We start from the raw sequence: 18,573 nt of genomic DNA, 5'->3' as shown, positions 1-18,573 counted from the left end.
AATTATATTAAATCAAGTTTGTTGCAGGATACATACAACTTTGTCCTCATTCAGTCCAATAGTCATTCACAGTAATATCAACAGAGTTTAGGCATAAATCAGTTCAGAGTCCTTGTAAATCAGTCCAGCAGTCAGAGTCTTCGCCTTCTCCAAGATTCTCTCCATGACGTGATGTTACCACACTACCACCAGAGTGTGTGTGCTGAGGCTGCTGGCTTTATTCTTGGCTCAGCCAATCCTAGGTTTTTCTTTGCAGCTGATCCAATTCTTGTATCATCCCAGCTATATAAATTGCTATTGATTCTGACAAATACTTAACAGTATTTTAATTCTTTACAACTGCTTCATACGAAACTGGATTAACAATTCTCTCCAGGTTTATATCAAACCTGTCAGAAAGGATCAGCAGAGGGGGGACCAGAGGAAGGAAGGAAAGGAGGAGGGATCTGTGTTGAAATGGGAATCGCATTGCATTGAGTGTGAACACTGAACTCCCAAATCAATCTGCGGTCCCTGTGTGATCTCTGACTGCAAATTCAACTGTAATACAAGCTGTGAATCAAATTGTAGCAAGGTAGTCCTCACAATGTAATTGCAGGCTTTTTGAAGTTTTATGTTTATTATAATTAGACATTGCTGAGTTTCATAAGATTTTAGTAAATGACTATTGAAGATTTCAGTGTAATATGTGGTTTCTTATATTTAATACTAATAATAATAATGAAACATAGTCTCAACTAACAAGCTATTGATCTGTTTTACAGACGGTGTCTGCCATCAGTCACATTGTCCTATATAATGGCAACTGGTGATATGCTTCACCTAATGTATTCACTGAGTTTATGTTACCTTCCACGGGGAGCAAAAAAGCAAAGCAAAGTGTACTACCTATGTACCACCTCATAGTGCTAAAAGCACTCTCTGGGTGGTTCACAATTTATTTATGCAGGCTACACATTGCCTCCCCCCAGCAAATTGAGTACTAAGTTTACTGACCTTGGATAGAAGGTTGAGTCAACTTTAAGCCAGCGATCTGAACCTGAGAGCAAACTCAAGTCTTGAGCAGACTCTCCACTGCAGTAATGCAGTTGAACCACGGTGTCATGAGGCTCCAACTAGGGAAAGAAAATCTTCAGGTCTTTTTGAAGTTCCAGAAGAAAGGTCTCAAAAGTGCATTAATTAAGAGAGGCAGGAAGAAGACAGATTGAGATATACTGGTAAATGTTAAAATTAGTTGCAGATTATGCAGCTGAGTGCTCAGGGGCACCCTGTTCTCTAGTTCTTGATTTATATCCACCCACCTGACAGTATTTTGTGGGCTTTATTATTCCTGGGCAAGATATTAAGTAGACCCTGTGGGCCTGAAATATTTTGGGGACAGAGTGTGCAGATGAAATTCAATTTGGCTTAAATAAAAATAAATACATTTCATCCTAATTACACAGTGAATGAAAAGGTTCAGTCAGGAAGCTACAAAGCAGATTGGCTTAAAGTCTCCCTCAGTAGAATGCACATTATCTGTTAGTTTATCTCAACTGGCACTTATTGTCTCAATCATTCCCTCAGAGACTCTGGTAATGAGAAAGTATAAAATGTTCTTGTTTATTCACAAATACATTGTGTAAAAATGCTAACGTTACATCACTAAACTGGTTAACGAACTGACTGGTTATATACAGCTGACTGGTTATATATTCCTTCGGCTCCATTGCTAACACTGACACAATCCTGACTGGAAAAAGATGGAAAAAAGAATCTGAGACAGACAGGGAACTGAGTTGACTGACATTCAACCCAGTCCAGAAAAGTCCCTCCCAGCCAAAACCTCTCAAAAGCATCGTTACATAGGTTGTGTGGTGCCTCACAAGACGAACACCTCGTGGGACAAAAAACCCGCAAGGCGAATGGTTTTTGCAATTGCTGTGGTACATCGCGAGACAGCTTCTATGGCCGTGCTTCACAAGACTATTTTTCTTCGCAAGACTGATGCCTTGCAAGACGAAAATAATTCATTCATCTTGCGAGGTTCCCATAGGAATGCATTATAATATATTCCTATGGGAAACCGCTTTTCACAAGATGAAAATTTTGCAACACAGTGCTACTCGTGGAATGAATTACTTTCGTCTTGTGAGGCACCACTGTATATGACAGCTAAAGACACTCTTGGAGGAAATTAATGCCCTTGAACCATTCCAGTCAGGGTTCTGGTCCTGTCATGTCACAAAGAGAGCATTGGTTGCCCTGCAAGACAACCTTCTGAGGGAGCCTGACAGGGGTAAAGTGTCCGTGTTGGTCCTCCTCAATCTCCCAGCGGCCTTTGGCACTGTCCACCATGGTATCCTCCTAGGGCGACTCTCAAGTTTGGGCATCAGTGGCCTGGCTTTGTCCTGGCTGTTCCTTCCTTGAGCACCATCCTCAGAGAGTATAACTTGGGAAGATTGTGTACACCCCTTAAACTCTGAACTGTGGAGTCCCTCAGGAGTCGATAAGCTTCCTGTTGCCATTTAACAGCTATATGAGGCTGCTAAGGAGTTTTCATCAGGCATTTCCTTCCACGCTTCTGCAGTGGATGCTGTCCCATCACTTGAGCGCTCCCTGGATGCTGTGCTAGGGTGGATGAGGGACAATAGACTGAGGCTGAAACCAGACAAGATGGAGATCCTGTGGGTGGGCGTTCACAGTGTTTGGGGTTTGTGTGCTTCCCTTTCCTTTGGGGGAGTAACTCTCTCTGCTAAGGATGAGGTTCGCAGTCTGGGCGTATTGCTGGACCCAGCGCTGTCAATGGACACTCAGATAGCATCTGTGGTCTGTCCCTGCCTAATTCCACCTCAGGTGGCTCACCCAGCTGCGTCCCTACTTTGACACTGGGTCCCTAACCATGCTGCTCCATGCATTGGTAGTCTTGAGAATAGACTACTGTAATACTCTCTACATGGTGCTACCCGTGAAGTTGATAAGGAAACTCCAGTAGGTCCAGAATATGACAACCAGATGACTGAGTGGATACCAACTTATTTCCCCAACTCTGGCCACCTTACACTGGCTACTTGTTCTTTTCCATACCAGCTTCTAGGTGATAACATTAACATGCAAGGCCCTAAATGGTTTGGACCTGGATATCTGGCAGAGCACTTTCTTCCAATGGGTTCTGCCCGCCCTACTTGTACGTCCCAGATTGGGCAGTTGAGACCATTGACTCCAAGAAGGCCTGGAAGGAAAAGACCAGAAATCGGGCCTTCTCGGTGGTTGCACCACATCTGTGGAATCAACTCCCGCTTGACATTTTTCTGGCCCCTTCACTGGCCATTTTTAAAGGATTGTTGAACACTTGGCTATTTAGAGAGGACTTCAGAATATTCCGTCATCAGAACACAGAGTACTTACCAACTCTTAAGCTAGGGGTCTGTCAGGAAAATTGGACATATTAGAGGAACATTTTGTGCAAAGATGAACATGACAAAGGACAAAAATGGGAGGGACCTAACAGAAGCAGAAGACATCAAGAAGAGGTGGCAAGAATGCACAGAGGAATTATATCAGAAAGATATGGATATCCCGGACAACCCAGACAATGTAGCTGCTGACCTTGAGCCAGACATCCTGAAGAGTTAAGTCAAGTGGGCCTTAAAAAGCCTGGCTAACAACAAGGCCAGTGGAGGTGATGACATTCCATTTAAAATATTAAAAGATGATGCTGTTAAGGTGCTACATTCAATATGCCAGCAAGTTTGGAAAACTCAACAGTGGCCAGAGGACTGGAAAAGATCAGTCTACATCCCAATCCCAAAGAAGGGCAGTGCCAAAGAATGCTCCAACTACCATAGAATTGCACTCATTTCACACGTTAGCAAGGTTACGCTCAAAATCCTACAAGGTATGCTTCAGCAGTATGTGGACCGAGAACTCCCAAAAGTACAAGCTGGATTCCGAAGGGGCAGAGGAACTAGAGACCAATTTGCAAACATGTGCTGGATTATAGAGAAAGCCAGAGAATTCCAGAAAAACATCTACTTCTGCTTCATTGACTATGCAAAAGCCTTTGACTGTGTGGACCACAACAAACTATGGCAAGTCCTTAAAGAAATGGGAGTGCCTCACCACCTTGTCTATGTCCTGAGAAACCTATATGTGGAACAGGAAGCAACAGTTAGAACTGGATATGGAACAACTGATTGGTTCAAAATTGGGAAAGGAGTACGACAAGGCTGTATATTGTCCCCCGGTTTATTTAACTTATATGCAGAATACATCATGCGGAAGGCTGGACTGGAGGAATCCCAAACCGGAATTAAGATTGCCGGAAGAAATGTCAACAACCTCTGATATGCAGATGATACCACTCTGATGGCAGAAAGTGAGGAGGAATTAAAGAACCTTGTAATGAGGGTGAAAGAGGAGAGTGCAAAAAAATGGCCTGAAACTCAACATAAAAAAAACTAAGATCATGGCCACTGGTCCCATCACCTCCTGGCAAATAGAAGGGGCAGATATGGAGGCAGTGACAGATTTTACTTTCTTGGGCTCCCTGATCACTGCAGATGGAGACAGTAGCCACGAAATTAAAAGACGCCTGCTTCTTGGGATGACAAACCTTGACAGCATTTTAAAAAGCAGAGACATCACCTTGCCAACAAAAGTCCAAATAGTTAAAGCTATGGTTTTTACTGTAGTGATGTATGGAAGTGAGAGCTGGACCATAAAGAAAACAGACGGCCGAAGAATTGATGCCTTTGAATTGTGGTGCTGGAGGAGGCTCTTGAGAGTCCCCTGGACTGCAAGGAGAACAAACCTATCAATTCTAAAGGAAATCAACCCTGAGTGCTCACTGGAAGCACATATCCTGAAGCTGAGGCTCCAATACTTTGGCCATCTCATGAGAAGAGAAGATTCCTTGGAAAAGACCTTGATGTTAGGAAAGTGTGACGGCAAGAGGAGAAGGGGACAACCGAGGATGAGATGGCTGGACAGTGTCTGCGAAGCACCCAACATGAATTTGACCCACCTCCGGGAAGCAGTGGAAGACAGGAGGGCCTGGTGTGCTCTGGTCTATGGGGTCATGAAGATTCGGACACGACTAAACGAACGAACAAAGTGATATTATTTAGTTTTTCATTTTCTTTGGACATATCTATCTATGTATAGCTGTGCATTGACATCTATTAACATATTACCCATTTTAGGTTGTAATCCAGTTTATATTACTTCATTTTTTATTGTATCATTGCCTGCTTTGTATATCAGCTTTGTTAGTTTTGATTTACATATTGTTATAACTACAATTTTCAATGTAATTGTTTGCTTTACTTTTTATGAACATTTACAACTTTTCATCATGTTGCTAGTGCTGGTTTACTTTTTGGCACGGCTGGTTCTTAATGGCACTTTTCATTAGTCCCCTGGGTCAAAATACAGTATTTGGGATAAAAGAACCCTGTTTTTACCTTGGAGTCTGCTGTTACAGCCTACCAGGTGCAACCAAGAGTGATGGAAGAAAAGCAAGCAAGCCTGATGGCCGCTGGCACAATGCCCACCACTTTACAAAATAAGAGAAATGAAGAGGGGCTTGAGGACCCACCCACCCCCCCGGTTTTAGCCCAGGCTTCAACCTGAAGGAGTCTAGGCTCACCTTGTATTGGCTTGTCATCTGTTTTGGACAGAGAATTTGTATTCTAAACTTGAGGAATGAAAATTTAATCTACCTCCCACAGAGCAAAGGTGAAAGATAGAGGTGTGAGCCCTATAGTCCAGAGCCTACTTATTTTTATAGCTTGTCCATGAGGTCTGTGAGGCAATGATTTATTGTCACTTGATTGCAGGTATAAAATAGAAACAGAAACTAGTGTCAATAGTGTTGAGAATATGCCCGTAAGGTGCAGGAAGAGAAAGCCTCCATCACCACCATCTTGGTAACTGGCTTGTTTTCCGCCTGGCACTCCTGTTGCCATGGCCTTTCAGCTGGTTTTGCCATCCTTCCCTTGCTTTACTGCAGAACGGGCTCAAAAAGAGCTGGAAGGCATTCTGTTTGTTTGTTTGTTTAAACTGAGGAACTGTACCCACAGAAATAATAACAGAACTGTTGGAGTAGCTATCTGCATGTTATACCTTTAAGAGGTTTTGATAGGAGGGACTTTGGGTGAATGTTAATCACTTACAGTAACGAATTGTTTCCCCCTGTACATCAATTTCTGTTTTCTGCCTTTTTACCTCCTTTAGGGTCTGTCAGGGTTCAGTGTCAGTCAGGTTAAATAATTTAAGTGTTCTGAGTATTTAGTAATCAGTAAGCTAAGTAAAGAAACTAATGAAGTTAGCTACGTAGTTAAGACACCACACAATGTAACCAGTGGATATGTTTCTGTTTGTATTCTGATATGAAGATTTTGTAAGTAAAAAGGAAACAGATTTATTCTTTCTAAACCAGAGTCTCACTATGTATATTGCGATTGTATGCCAAAGTTAAATTGAGGTAGATCTGACTAAAACAAACCTACACAATCAGGGGTGACATTTTTGAGGGAGACTTGTAAAGTATGTAATAATCTGCTCTGGTTCATTGTCTGAACTGCAGCATGTCTGTGGAAGTTTGTTTTTCATTTTAAGCCAGCAAATTCACACATGTTCTGCCCAATACGAACTGCAGAACTGGAATGGACCGAATAGATCATAGAGTCCAGCCCCTCTCAAGGAGGCAGAGTGGGAATTAAACTCCCAACCACTAGCTCTGCAGTCAGATACCTAAACCACTGAGTTATTGAGCCGTCCATCATCTCTTCAGTAATAGCTGCTGAGGAATTTTTGTTTCCTCTTTTACTCTAAAAGAAAACATAAAGTAGCCGAAAACAAAGGATAAATAGGTTAAGAATAGATGGATGGGAAGACAAATAAAAAGTACCGGAGGAATAGATGTGCCAGAGGGGATGGAAAAGCAGTTTTTTTTTTCTCCCCAAGAAATGGCCACTTGTTCATGTGACTGTATAGTAGCTTTTACCAGTATACTAGCCTGTGTTTCATTTTTCTTCCTTCTTTCTGGAATCTGTGCAACTGTAAAGTACCACCAGATAAAAGCACTAAAGAAAGGTTTGGCACTTCAGATGCAAAACTTAATTTCTAAATCATCAAGTGCCACCTTGTGGTCAAATAGATATTTCTAGAAGACATAAATTCTAATATCCTAAACTGAATCCCCTTATTGGGAGGAAGGTGGCCTATAAATAAGACAGATAAATAAAATAAATAAACGAATTGTTTTCATAGTGAAAATACAAAGTTTGTATAGAGGAACTAAATTGTAAGAAAACAAGGTAAGTAAAATTGTCTGTGATGACAGCTAGGGCTGCATAGCATGTGCTGTGTACCCCTTAAACTGAATTTTAGTTGAAACCCTATGCATAGCTGCCAATGATCAATGCAGCTGCATATACTAAATTCTTACACCATCAGTTTTAACAAAAAAAATGTATTTGTCCAACTCTTAACTTCAAAGTAAAATAATTTCTTTTGTATCTCAAACATCATCTGCAAGATCTGCAGGCAGCAGAATTGATTCATATTAACTGCAGTTATTGGTGAAGAGTTTCCTTTCATATCCTCCATTTTACTAATTCTGCAGACCCAACAAAAACAATTTTGACTGCTCCCTTCAGCAAAAATTCAGTTACAGTGAATTAGAATCAGAAAAGCAATCAGCAAAGTACAGTAGAACACACAGGTATTCTTGTCACAGAAACAAAGTGATAAAGCTTTACCTTCTAAATACTGTATCTGACCAGCAGTTGCTTTGTTTAAAGGAGAAAGGTCATAAAACAGCAACATTATGATGAAAATAAGACATTGACTGTACCACTGTCTAGCTTGCTGCAGGGAGAAGCTGGTTCCCTCCTAATGGCAGAGATCAGATGGTGACTTTGCTGGAGTGAACTAGCCTCCCCACCCTGAGTATTCCTGTCCATACCTTTTTGGCCCAGTTTGGAAAGCTAAACATCAAAAATGAGTGTAGGGGTGAGGAACAAGCATGTGTCTCCAACAAGGTGGCATGATCAGGGAGTTACTTGGAACTTAGGTCCAAAGACTAGGGCTTGATTTGAGTCTTGTTACCTAAGACTCAGACTTGGGTCCAAAGACTTACCAACATCCCTGCCTACCGTTTTTCCTGAAAATAAGACAGGATCTTTGTAGCGTTCCCCTTTATTAAGTCAAAGGTTCATGTTTGGTTATGTTAATTGTTCATGCATATTCATGTTGCTGAGAGGCGGAGCCAAGAGAGATGTTATAAGAGGTGGAGTCTGAGAAGGTGTTAGAGAGACCTCGATACATGGCGGAGCGCCTTTTCCCACCTCGAGTCACTCGTTTTAGCCAGGAAAGACGGCTGAGGGGCCTAACGCTGAGAGAGGCCTGGAAAGAAAGAACAAGGACACCTTGCTGCCGGAAATTACCCTGGCACCCTTGCTGGGTGTTTTTAAGAGTCATTTAAAGACCTGGCTCTTCAGGCAGGCCTTCCCTCCAGTCAACACCTGATTTTCTTTTTTCTTTAGCTTTTTTCCCCCTTTTCCATCTTGATCAATTTGCTGCTATAATTATGTGATTGATTTACATATACTTTGATGATTTTTCGATTGTATTTTATGTTTTTTCTTCTTGGTAAGCCGCCCCAAGTAGACTCTGTGTAGAGGGGCAGGGTAAATAAATAAAATAAAGAGAGAGTCAGTGAGAGTAAGAGTCAGAGTATGAGTAGCGTGAGAGAGTGGAAAAGAAGATAGAGTGTGGAGTTTGGGGAAATCTGAGAGGTGATTAGAATTAGGAGTGTATTATCAAAGAGAAGATTGTTGTTAATAATAAATTTACCTAGAGAAGATTTTAATGAATCACTATCAATTTCTCTAATCAATAAACAAAAGTTATATATGTGGACCTGAATCTTCATCTTCCTGAAGTAATGGTGATTTAGTGATCACCTGGTGGCAGCAGTGTAAAAAAGGGGATTGTTTGCCTTCGTGTGCTCTGAGTCTTAAGGGTCAAGCAAGGGGCACGAGGGTGAACGCCATAGTCTTATATTAATTTTTGCTCCAAAAAACACATTAGGGCTTATTTTCAGGGGATGTTTTTACTATTTTCATGTACAACAATCTACATTTATTCAAATACAGTCATGTCATCTTCTTCTGGTTGCTGCACAATGGTGGAAGGTGGGGTTTCACTTAACTGCGGCTTAGTTTTGGGGTAGGGCTTATATTACGAGCATCCTGAAAAATCATACTAGGGCTTATTTTCAGATTAGGTCATATTTTCAGGGAAACTGGGTATTAGGGTTACATTAGTTCCAAATTGGTGACACATAAAATGCTCTTCCCCCTCTTCCTATTAACGATGTCAATTTTTTCCTGCTGTCAAAGTACATGAGTAAAATCTCCATATTTGCTTAATTTCTTTGGTAAAGCTGCTTTTAACGTTATAATAACAGGGCCAATTAGAAGTATCTACCTTACCTTAGATGTATCTCTTTTAAACTGCCAAATGCATGGACAAGAACTTAGTTACAAAGGATAAGTTTGTTGTTGTTTAGGAGACACTTCTATGTAAAAAAAAATCTGGCTTGGGGAATACCTTTACTGAAGTATTTAAAAGGTGCAAACAAGGCAAGTTTCTGTTATCCAGGATTTTTCTTTAGGTTTAGATATAAAACTTGGAGGACTTGGAAATTTTTTGAAGATGTACTCCAGAGAAAGATGAACACTAGAGGGCAGAATTTTAAAACTTATTTTTGGCAGTAGAACTTTTTTCTTTTATAAAGCTCTTATTAAAACATAAAGACAAAACTTAATACAATTTTTTGAACGGTGTGTTCTCACTTGTTTATTGTTCTATCACTTTGACACACAGAGAATTTTGACTATGAATCTGAAACAAAGGCGTAGCTACAGATTGCTGCTGAGCAACAATATCAGCAGCTGGGAAATCTATGTGTATAGACATCCTCATGAAGCAGTATGTTGATCATGCAAAGTTTACAGACATTGTCTATGAAAAAAGTGTTTTGGATGGGCTGTAGATTTGTTGTCTGGGAGCAGCATTCCTTTCTTGGAAAGCTTCTGTTGATACCTTTGTGAAATAGCTTAGCCCCCCTATACAGACAGGTCTATTGCCCCACAATAACTTATACTTACAGTTACTGAAATGTTATGCACTCTACGCAGCTCACTTACAAGGAAAATCATTGCACTGAGGGAAAATGTGAATATAAGAACACTGACTGCTCCTCCCACTATGGATGCAGGAATAGTCAATATCTTTTAAATACTGACATTCACATTTCTCAAAGGAACAAAGATTTTTCACTATTTAGTTCCTTTTAAAAAATCCTTCTTGCAAAACACACACCCAGGACAGAAGAAGAGGCAGCAGGATAGGCTGTGTTAAATGCAAATTAGATGCTCCCTTGTCACGTTTGCAGGGGATTCAGCAGGCAAAAGTCCGATAAGTCAGTCCAAGGTTAGACATCCCGGAGATCAAAACAGATGCTGAATCATCAAAACCAAAACACAAACTGTAGTCCGAAGTCAGAGTCCAAGAGCCAAGGGCCAGGAGAGCAAGGTTCAGGGAGTTCAAGATAAACGAAAGCCTGGACACAAGCCAGGGAATTGACTTGTTGTTTCCAGACCTCTGTGTACAAGTTATAGGAACGACGATCATCTAGTTGCTGGAAAACTCCATTCTGCTAAATCGCTGGACTGGTTGATCTGATGTTTCTATGAGAAGCATGCATGTGAGCTTCAGATCTCTGTATTGTAAGTTTCTGCCAGTTTTCTTCTAACTCTGGGCGGGGGGGGGGGATCTGGCAGTGATTCAGCACTAATTGCAGCTGTGATAACAGAGGGGCCTCCAGTCCCACCAATTAATTCCTCCGATTCCAGGTATTCTTCAAGTAAACTCATGACACCCCTTAACTCACACTTATCTTAAGTTTTTCCCATGGATGTTGAAGTCAAAGCATGGGGAGAAGGGCAGGATTAAGGCTTGATTCCATTCTACCTGCTTGAGTAATTTTGTGAGAGTTTATATTAAAATGCGGATGAAATGTGAACAAGTACGATTACATACAGTGGTGCCTTGACTTACGAACGCCCTGACCTACAAACATTTTGAGTTATGAACAGCTCGGTTGACAAAATTTTGCTTTGACTTGCAAACAGAGCTTTGACTTAGAACAGAAAAAACGCAGGGGAAAAAGGCGGGAAATTTAAATAGCTAACTGTAGGTGGCAATGAGGCTACTTCTTTTGTAGCTCTTTCGCCCTGGCAGTTAGAGACTGTGTGATCAGAGGAGGCTGCCTGCTAAGGTAAGGTGATGCTTTATATTTTTAAAAAACTGTTGTGGGTATTTTTGCAATGTGATTTTCGGCTGGGAGGGTAATGTTTCTTTGCTGTGATGGGTCTTGGGGGAAGTTTTTTTTTGGTTCCCCCCATTTCCAATGAGGGGGGGGGTTGGTTCCTTTTTGGAGTGTTTTTCCCCGTTTCTGATAGGTCTTGGGGAATTTGGTTTTTGGTTCCCCCTCCCCATTTCCAATGGGTCTTGGAGGGTTTAGTTGCTTTTTGGGTCCCCCCCCCCATTTTCGATGTGTCTTGCATGCTTTTTGCTTTGTTCTCTTTGTATTTCTGATCTGCTCCGTTTGTTTTTGCAATGGTTCCTGCATGCTTCCGTTGCAAATCAGAAAAGTTTTTGCAAGGGTCTGTGCTGGCTTGGTTTAAAATGTGTTGGTGTAAAATGTGTTGGTTTAGCATATGTTTTAGACTCCAAACTCTGTCTTCTCTCTGTGTGTGTCTCCCTCCTTTCCTGCCCATCTTTTAATCTGTCATTTTAGGTTGAAAAAAATATTCTCCCCCTAGTGGTAGATGATGGATTAACCAGTTTTGCATTAGTTCCTATGGGAAAGAATGCTTTGACTTACAAATTGTGCCTTGACATAAGAACAAAAAACAGCTGGAACCGATTAATCAGGTTTCAGTGCATTCCTATGGGAAATGCTGCTTTGACTTACGAACGTTTTGACTTACGAACACCATTCCATTACAGATTAAGTTCGTAAATCAGGGCACCACTGTACAGTGCTGTGACAAAGCAAGAAAATGGGAAATGGAAGGAAAGGAGAGGGATGTGTTACTTACACGAGGGAATGGACTGTTAAAAGCCACATGAGGGAACAATCCAAACAGTTATTTCAGTGTGTGTAGGCACGACTGTGTTTTAACTAACAAACACAAATACACCTGTCACTATACTCCAGATTAAAATCCTCCCTTAGCATTGTTTTAAATAACACCAGTAAAAACCTTAAAGAAGTTTTAAAATAAAAAACAAGTAAAAAGATATCTGGCACTGAAGAGTCTTACTAAATTATCAACTGACTCCATAATGATGTTGTTTAGTTGTTAAGTCATGTCCGATTCTTCGTGACCCCATGGACCAGAGCACGCCAGGCCCTCCTGACTTCCACTGCCTCCCGGAGTTGGGTCAAATTCATGTTGGTAGCTTCAATGACACTGTCCAGCCATCTCACCCTCTGTCGTCCTCTTCACCTCTTGCCTTCACACTTTCCCAACATCAAGGTCTTTTCCAAGAAGTCTTCTCTTCTTGTGAGATGGCCAAAGTATTGGAGCCTCAGCTTCAGGATCTGTCCTTCCAGTGAGCACTCAGGGTTGATTTCCATAATACTGACCAGCAAAAATGCAACATGATAGTTTTTGCAACTAATGTTGGAAAAAAATAGTGGCAACAAAATATAAGAGCTTAAGGAGAAGTGCAAGTAATGTTTAAAGCGAACTAGTGGACAATGTCCCAAGGATTGCTTTTGGATTGGATATGCTGTCTGCATGTGCTTGGAGGCAATTTCATGAGGAGGAAAAGTCTAGGATCAATTTTGTGAAATAATTAAGGGCTTTCACTTCCTGATTTACCACAGCTGAAATAATTAGACGAACAGAGGCTCTGATTTCTAGGGGTGTGCTTGTGTATGTTTCAACTCCTAGAATTGTTCAAATATTTCCCAGCTAGCATTCTAGGAGTTTCAGCCCACAAACATCTACAGACACCTACATTTTGCTAAGCTAGAGCAGGGTCTATCTCCAAGGATGCATGCCCTTTTTTGGTCTGTGCTTCCTTTTGTTAAAGGAAAAAACAAACAAAAACAGAAGTTGCCACAAGTGCTTCCTAGGAACTCTAGTTCTTCAAGACACATCCTCTATAGAGCCTAATTGGCAGCAAGACTATGACTCCCAGGAAACACTGCAACAGCTTCCTTTACATTAACAGGAAGCAAGGCCATGCATTCTTGGAGACAGGCCCTATTTTAGATGAGAGAAATGTAGATGTCCACGGGTGGGTGTCTGTGGGCTGAAACTCTTGAAATTCTGTCTAAGGAATTACTGGAGAATTCTGAGATTTGCAGTCCAAAAGCACAAAAAATGTACACACCTACTTTGGTGTTCTCAAGGACAGGCTTCTATCTTGGATGGCCTGCCTCCTGCTGTCTAGGCAGGGAACCCAAGTTTCAGTGCAGTGGTGCATGGTACCACAGGAAGAATTATAGTTTTTACAATGCAGTATTTTGAACTAATAAATATAAATTTTTGAGTTAGATCAAAGAGAAGCTCATGGCTTAAACATAATTGGTTGTCCCAGACAGAGTAGGCCCAATGAATCAATTAATAGCTCAAACCTACTAATTACACCCATCAATGTAACACAATTGACATACATGTCAGTGGCAAATTGACACAAGTTAAGAAGTAGGCATTTATTGTTACTTATCAAGTAATACAATGTAGCACACAACAGCGAATGCTTAGGAGAGCCACTTGCATCAATGTGCCACCGAGACATATGCCAGTTGCATTATACTGGTGTAGGAATACAATAAAATGTCAGTATTGAATGTTCAGTCAACATTTATGTAAATTCCATTGATTTAGTGGCCAGCTCCACCTGAGATGAGCAGATGGATTTAGGTCAACAGAATCAATGAGTTGGAAGGGGCCTATAAGGTCTTTGGGTTCAATCCCCTGCTCGATATAGGATTCCAAGTCAAAGAAGATCTAACAGATATTTGTCCAATTTTCTGTTGAACGCCTCCAGCATTGGAGCGCTCACTAACTCCCGAGGTACAGTGGTGCCTCACTTAGCAACGTTAATCCATGCAGGAAAAAACGTTACTAAGCGATTTCATTGCTAAACGGAATTAAAAAGCCCATAGAAACACATTAAAACGCCATTAATGCGTTCCTATGGGCTTCAAAACTAACCTTAAGCGAAAATCCTCCATAGAGGTGGCCATTTTCGGTGCCTCTAAAGCGAGGACACACAGCAGGTGGCCATTTTGTTTACCCAGCAGCCATTTTGAAACCGCTGCTCAGCTGGCCAAAAATAGGGGCTTTGCGATGATCGCTTCCCCGTGATCATCGCAAAGCGAATTTTTCCCATAGGGACCATCGCTAAGCAATTGCTTTTGCGATCATTTAAACTCCATCGCTAAGTTATTTCGTCGCTCAATGGAGCGATCGCTAAGCGAGGCACCACTGTAATTGGTTTTCATTGTCATTGTACTCTAACAGTTATGAAGGTTTTCTTGATATTCAGCCTAAATCTGGCTTTCTGTAGTTTGAGACCATTGTTAAGCCCATTGTTACATGTCCTGCACTCTGGGATGATCAAGAACAGATCCTGCCCCCTCCTCTTTAAGTATAACTTTCAAGTATTTGAAAAGTGCTGTCATATCTCCTCTCACGCTATATAATCTCATTTAGCTCAGGAAATATTTCAAGGATAAAGAAAGAACTCTCACTACCTTCATTCTTTCTCTTCCAATAGTAGGCATTTTTCCCAGCGCCTGAACAAAGCAGAACAGCTACCAGAAAATAAGTTTTATTGCAGGAAAAGTGGTGCTGTATTAGTACAAAGACCTACAAAACAATACCGCTTTTTCTCAAAACAAAATTGCAATGTACATTTTTTTCTTTTCATAAAGAAAATACAAAATATAAATCCAACAGTGAGTGTAACTTGTTGCTACTCTTTGGTGAGCACCGGTTAATATCTGGGAAAGAAACCCAGAACTGGGAGGTGCTTTGAGTCGGTTTCACTTGTGAGGTTCTATGACATTAACTTGCTACAGCTACCAGCTGTCAATAATAGCACCATGGCAATATACACTTATTAAATCATACTGGCACAACATTTTTAAAAATACTAAAATAAACTAAATGCCAACTCATTGTACAAAAGTAATTCTTACAAAATAGGCTTTGATAAAATGAGGCATATTGTGTATAACTACAGCATTAATGAAAATTCTTAATTGTTTTCCAATATGCATTTTTCTTTGTGCAGGGATGAATAGTGTGCACACATGGCAGTCCTGAAATAGCTCAGTCTTAGTAATTTCAACATGAATCCAAGCCAGCACCAAACAGAATGAGACTGGGTGTTCCCTTATAAGAATATAAGGTTTGTATTCAGCTGCCTACAGTAATGCAAGTATGTAGAGCACCTTTAGTTTGTGGAGAATGAGGTGTTGTGTGATATATTGAGGTTCTCTGAAAGAAATACAGTACGGTTTGGCCTGCAATGCTACTGGTACCACAAGCAGTCCAGGTATTTTGCTACAGTGGTTGTGCATCATCTTCCATTATTAATCACCTCTATTATGGAATCTAGTCCTTATGGCTGTGAGGTGAGCTTTAATACTAAGGTATCCAGTTCCTGAAATTTAGGTCATGGTCAGTGATGGTAAGACATGACTTAAACACCCTGCTTGAGAAATAATTTTATGGACTTCTGGCAATTCACTACAGTGCTCGTTCAGCAATGTGACAGGTTATGTTATTTAAAAAAGAAACTGTTTTATGCTATATGGACGACTAGCACAATAGTGGGAGGAATTTTTTTTTTTGAAAGGGAATCTATGGAGCTTTCTTTCTGTTTTTTAAAAAAGAAGTAACCTCTTAACTGTAATAGTTCAAATTCATAAAATCTCAAAGAAAAACAAGTGTTTCCCTTTTTTGTTAACATAGATTGTTAATTTCTCCATATATTACTGCATTAAAAATAAATAAAATCTCTTTAAAATTTAGGAACTATAGCAAAATACCCAACATGCTAGACTGCTAACAGGAGAAAAATACCTCACATTTTGTGCCATTTAGTGCCATATGCTGACCTCTTGAGCACCTTTTTTAACATATACATTGAAGTTATACAGACAATACAGTAACCAAGATTGGCATTGTTGTCAGAGTTTTGGCCATGGCAAAGTCAAAGGCCATTCTGCAGTCTTGAATATGATGGAAGGATACTGAGGTCTCTATCCTTTGTAGTTTTGGTCTTTTGGAAAGGTCATTGACTCTTTTATAGTTTTTGAAGAGGAAAAAAATGATCAGGTATGTAAGTACATGAATGAAAATGAGTCATTCATGACGTGGGACTAAGTAGTGGAATTTTAATACAGTTCTATCCAAAGCCTCATTTTAAGAGTTTCACCAAGCTCTCCTAGGAGGTAGTTGTCCTCGTTACTTTTTTCCAGTTTCTTTAGCTCATTCTTTTTATAGAGAGGAATGCTAACAATTTCCAGTGTGTAAACGCCAGCCATTGCCCTTTTCTTGGCAACCTGAAGATAACTGAGTCCATTTTTCTGGTGTATCCGGAAGACACTGTTGCGATTGCCAAAGGAGATGATATAGCGGATGTGGTTTGTAAGGGGCTCTATTGCAGGGATGAGGTCTAAGATGTGTTCCTTATTGCCAAGCCCAGACATGTTGAATCTCATCTTCAATGGGAGATCAATGTCCAAACTTTCCAAACTGACCTGTTAAACCAAAAATGAAAGTTAAGGCCAAAAAATGATGTAAGAAAACCTCACAAATCCTTGTTTATACCATTCTTTACAACCATTAGCTTTTAATTAATCTCACTGTTCTCGCTCTCTGTACCTACTTCCTACTGTATCAAAAAAGGTCGCATTTAGCCTATACCTGGAAACTTCATTTCAAAAGGTGGCAAGAAGAAAATTGGTTTCCACCACTCTCTCAGAAATCTTGATTTAACCCATTTACAACTAGGTATGCATTCACAGCCACAAATATGAATGCTTCCCTGTGGGCTCAAGTTACTGTTGTAATATGGAGATAAGGTAAAAGTTCCCCTTGATAATTTTTGTCCAGTCGTGTTCGACTCTAGGGGGCGGTGGTCATCCCCATCTCCAAGTCGTAGAGCCAGCGTTTGTCCGAAGACAATCTTCTGTGGTCACATGGCCAGTGCGACTTAGACACGGAACGCTGTTACCTTCCCACCGAGGTGGTCCCTATTTATCCACTCACATTTGCATGCTTTCGAACTGCTAGGTTGGCGGGAGCTGGGACAAGCGACGGGTGCTCACTCCGTCACGTGGATTCGATCTTACAGCTGAAGATCTACAGACCTTACAGCACAGAGGCTTCTGCGGTCTAACTCGCAGCGCCACCACGTCCCACGTAATATGGAGAATGCTCTTTAAAAAGAAATGTGAGGTTTTCAGGACTTAAAAAATGATGATCAGCATCGTTTAGCCCATGAACAATACATGTAATTTTATGAAACATTCAACTGTCATTTCTAGTGGTCCATAGATAATACAATGCAAATTGTATTAACCGACCAGATAGGCGGGATATAAATAAAATAAATAAAATATAAATAAAATAAATAAACAGTAGTCAAATCAACTACGCTGGTAAAGCAAAATGAACAAGAACACAGATAAGGACTACCTCCTTACTTCAACAAATTATTCATGAAGCCCAGTCTGACAAAGTTTTTCAAAGTCCAATGACTGGCTAAACATGGTAACAGGGCTCCTGTGACTGTTAGCCATGATAAAGCAGGATTACCAATGATGGGAGTTCTGCAAGCACATTCAGCCAAACAAGCTCTATAAAATTTTGCACTTAATGCACAAAGATCTACGGTACTTCCAAGTATGCAGAGATATTAAGAGTGGGTCTTATGTGTGTCTCTGTGCCCCCACCAGCCATTTAGCTCTCTGTAGTTTCAGATAGATGCTCAAAATCCTACAAGGAAGGCTTTAGCAGGATATGAACCGAGAACTCCCAGAAGTACAAGTTGAATTTCGAAGGGGCAGAGGAACTGGAGACCAAATTGCTAACATGTGCTGGATTATAGAGAAAGCCAGAGAGTTCCAGAAAAACATCTACTTCTCCTTCATTGACTACGCAAAAGCATTTGACTGTGTGGACCACAAAAAACTATGGCAAGCTCTTAAAGAAATGGGAGTGCCTGACCACCTTATCTATCTCTTGAGAAATCTATATGTGGGACAGGAAGCAACAGTTAGAACTGGATATGGAACAACTGATTGGATCAAAATTGGGAAAGGCGTACGACAAGGCTATATATTGTCTCCCTGCTTATTTAACTTATATGCATCATGCGAAAGGCAGGACTGGATGAATCCCAAACTGGGATTAAGATTGCCGGAATATCAACAACATCTGATATGCAGATGATACCACTCTGATGGCAGAAAGTGCAGAG

The 18,573-nt window shown here is 40.7% G+C and overlaps 1 protein-coding gene and 1 long non-coding RNA gene across 2 annotated transcripts in view; one reads left to right on the top strand and one right to left on the bottom strand.

Moving 5' to 3' along the window:
- Positions 1-10,664: 10,664 nt before the first annotated feature.
- LOC140704901 (uncharacterized) overlaps positions 10,665-18,573 on the top strand; it is a 35,514-nt gene continuing 27,605 nt past the window's right edge. Inside the window, exon 1 of the long non-coding RNA XR_012084386.2 lies at positions 10,665-10,781. This is a non-coding gene — a long non-coding RNA (uncharacterized LOC140704901). The remainder of the gene's footprint in view (positions 10,782-18,573) is intronic.
- FBN2 (fibrillin 2) overlaps positions 14,895-18,573 on the bottom strand; it is a 226,226-nt gene continuing 222,547 nt past the window's right edge. The window contains exon 65 of the mRNA XM_072992394.2: positions 14,895-16,849. Within this exon, the coding sequence (XP_072848495.2) occupies positions 16,484-16,849 (366 nt within the window). The 3' untranslated portion in view covers positions 14,895-16,483. The remainder of the gene's footprint in view (positions 16,850-18,573) is intronic.

This window comes from Pogona vitticeps, chromosome 2 (assembly GCF_051106095.1).
Source record: "Pogona vitticeps strain Pit_001003342236 chromosome 2, PviZW2.1, whole genome shotgun sequence".
NCBI classification, from domain to species: Eukaryota; Metazoa; Chordata; class Lepidosauria; order Squamata; family Agamidae; genus Pogona; species Pogona vitticeps.
Note: the sequence above shows the minus strand (reverse complement) of the source record. Positions and strands in the feature narration are given on the sequence as shown.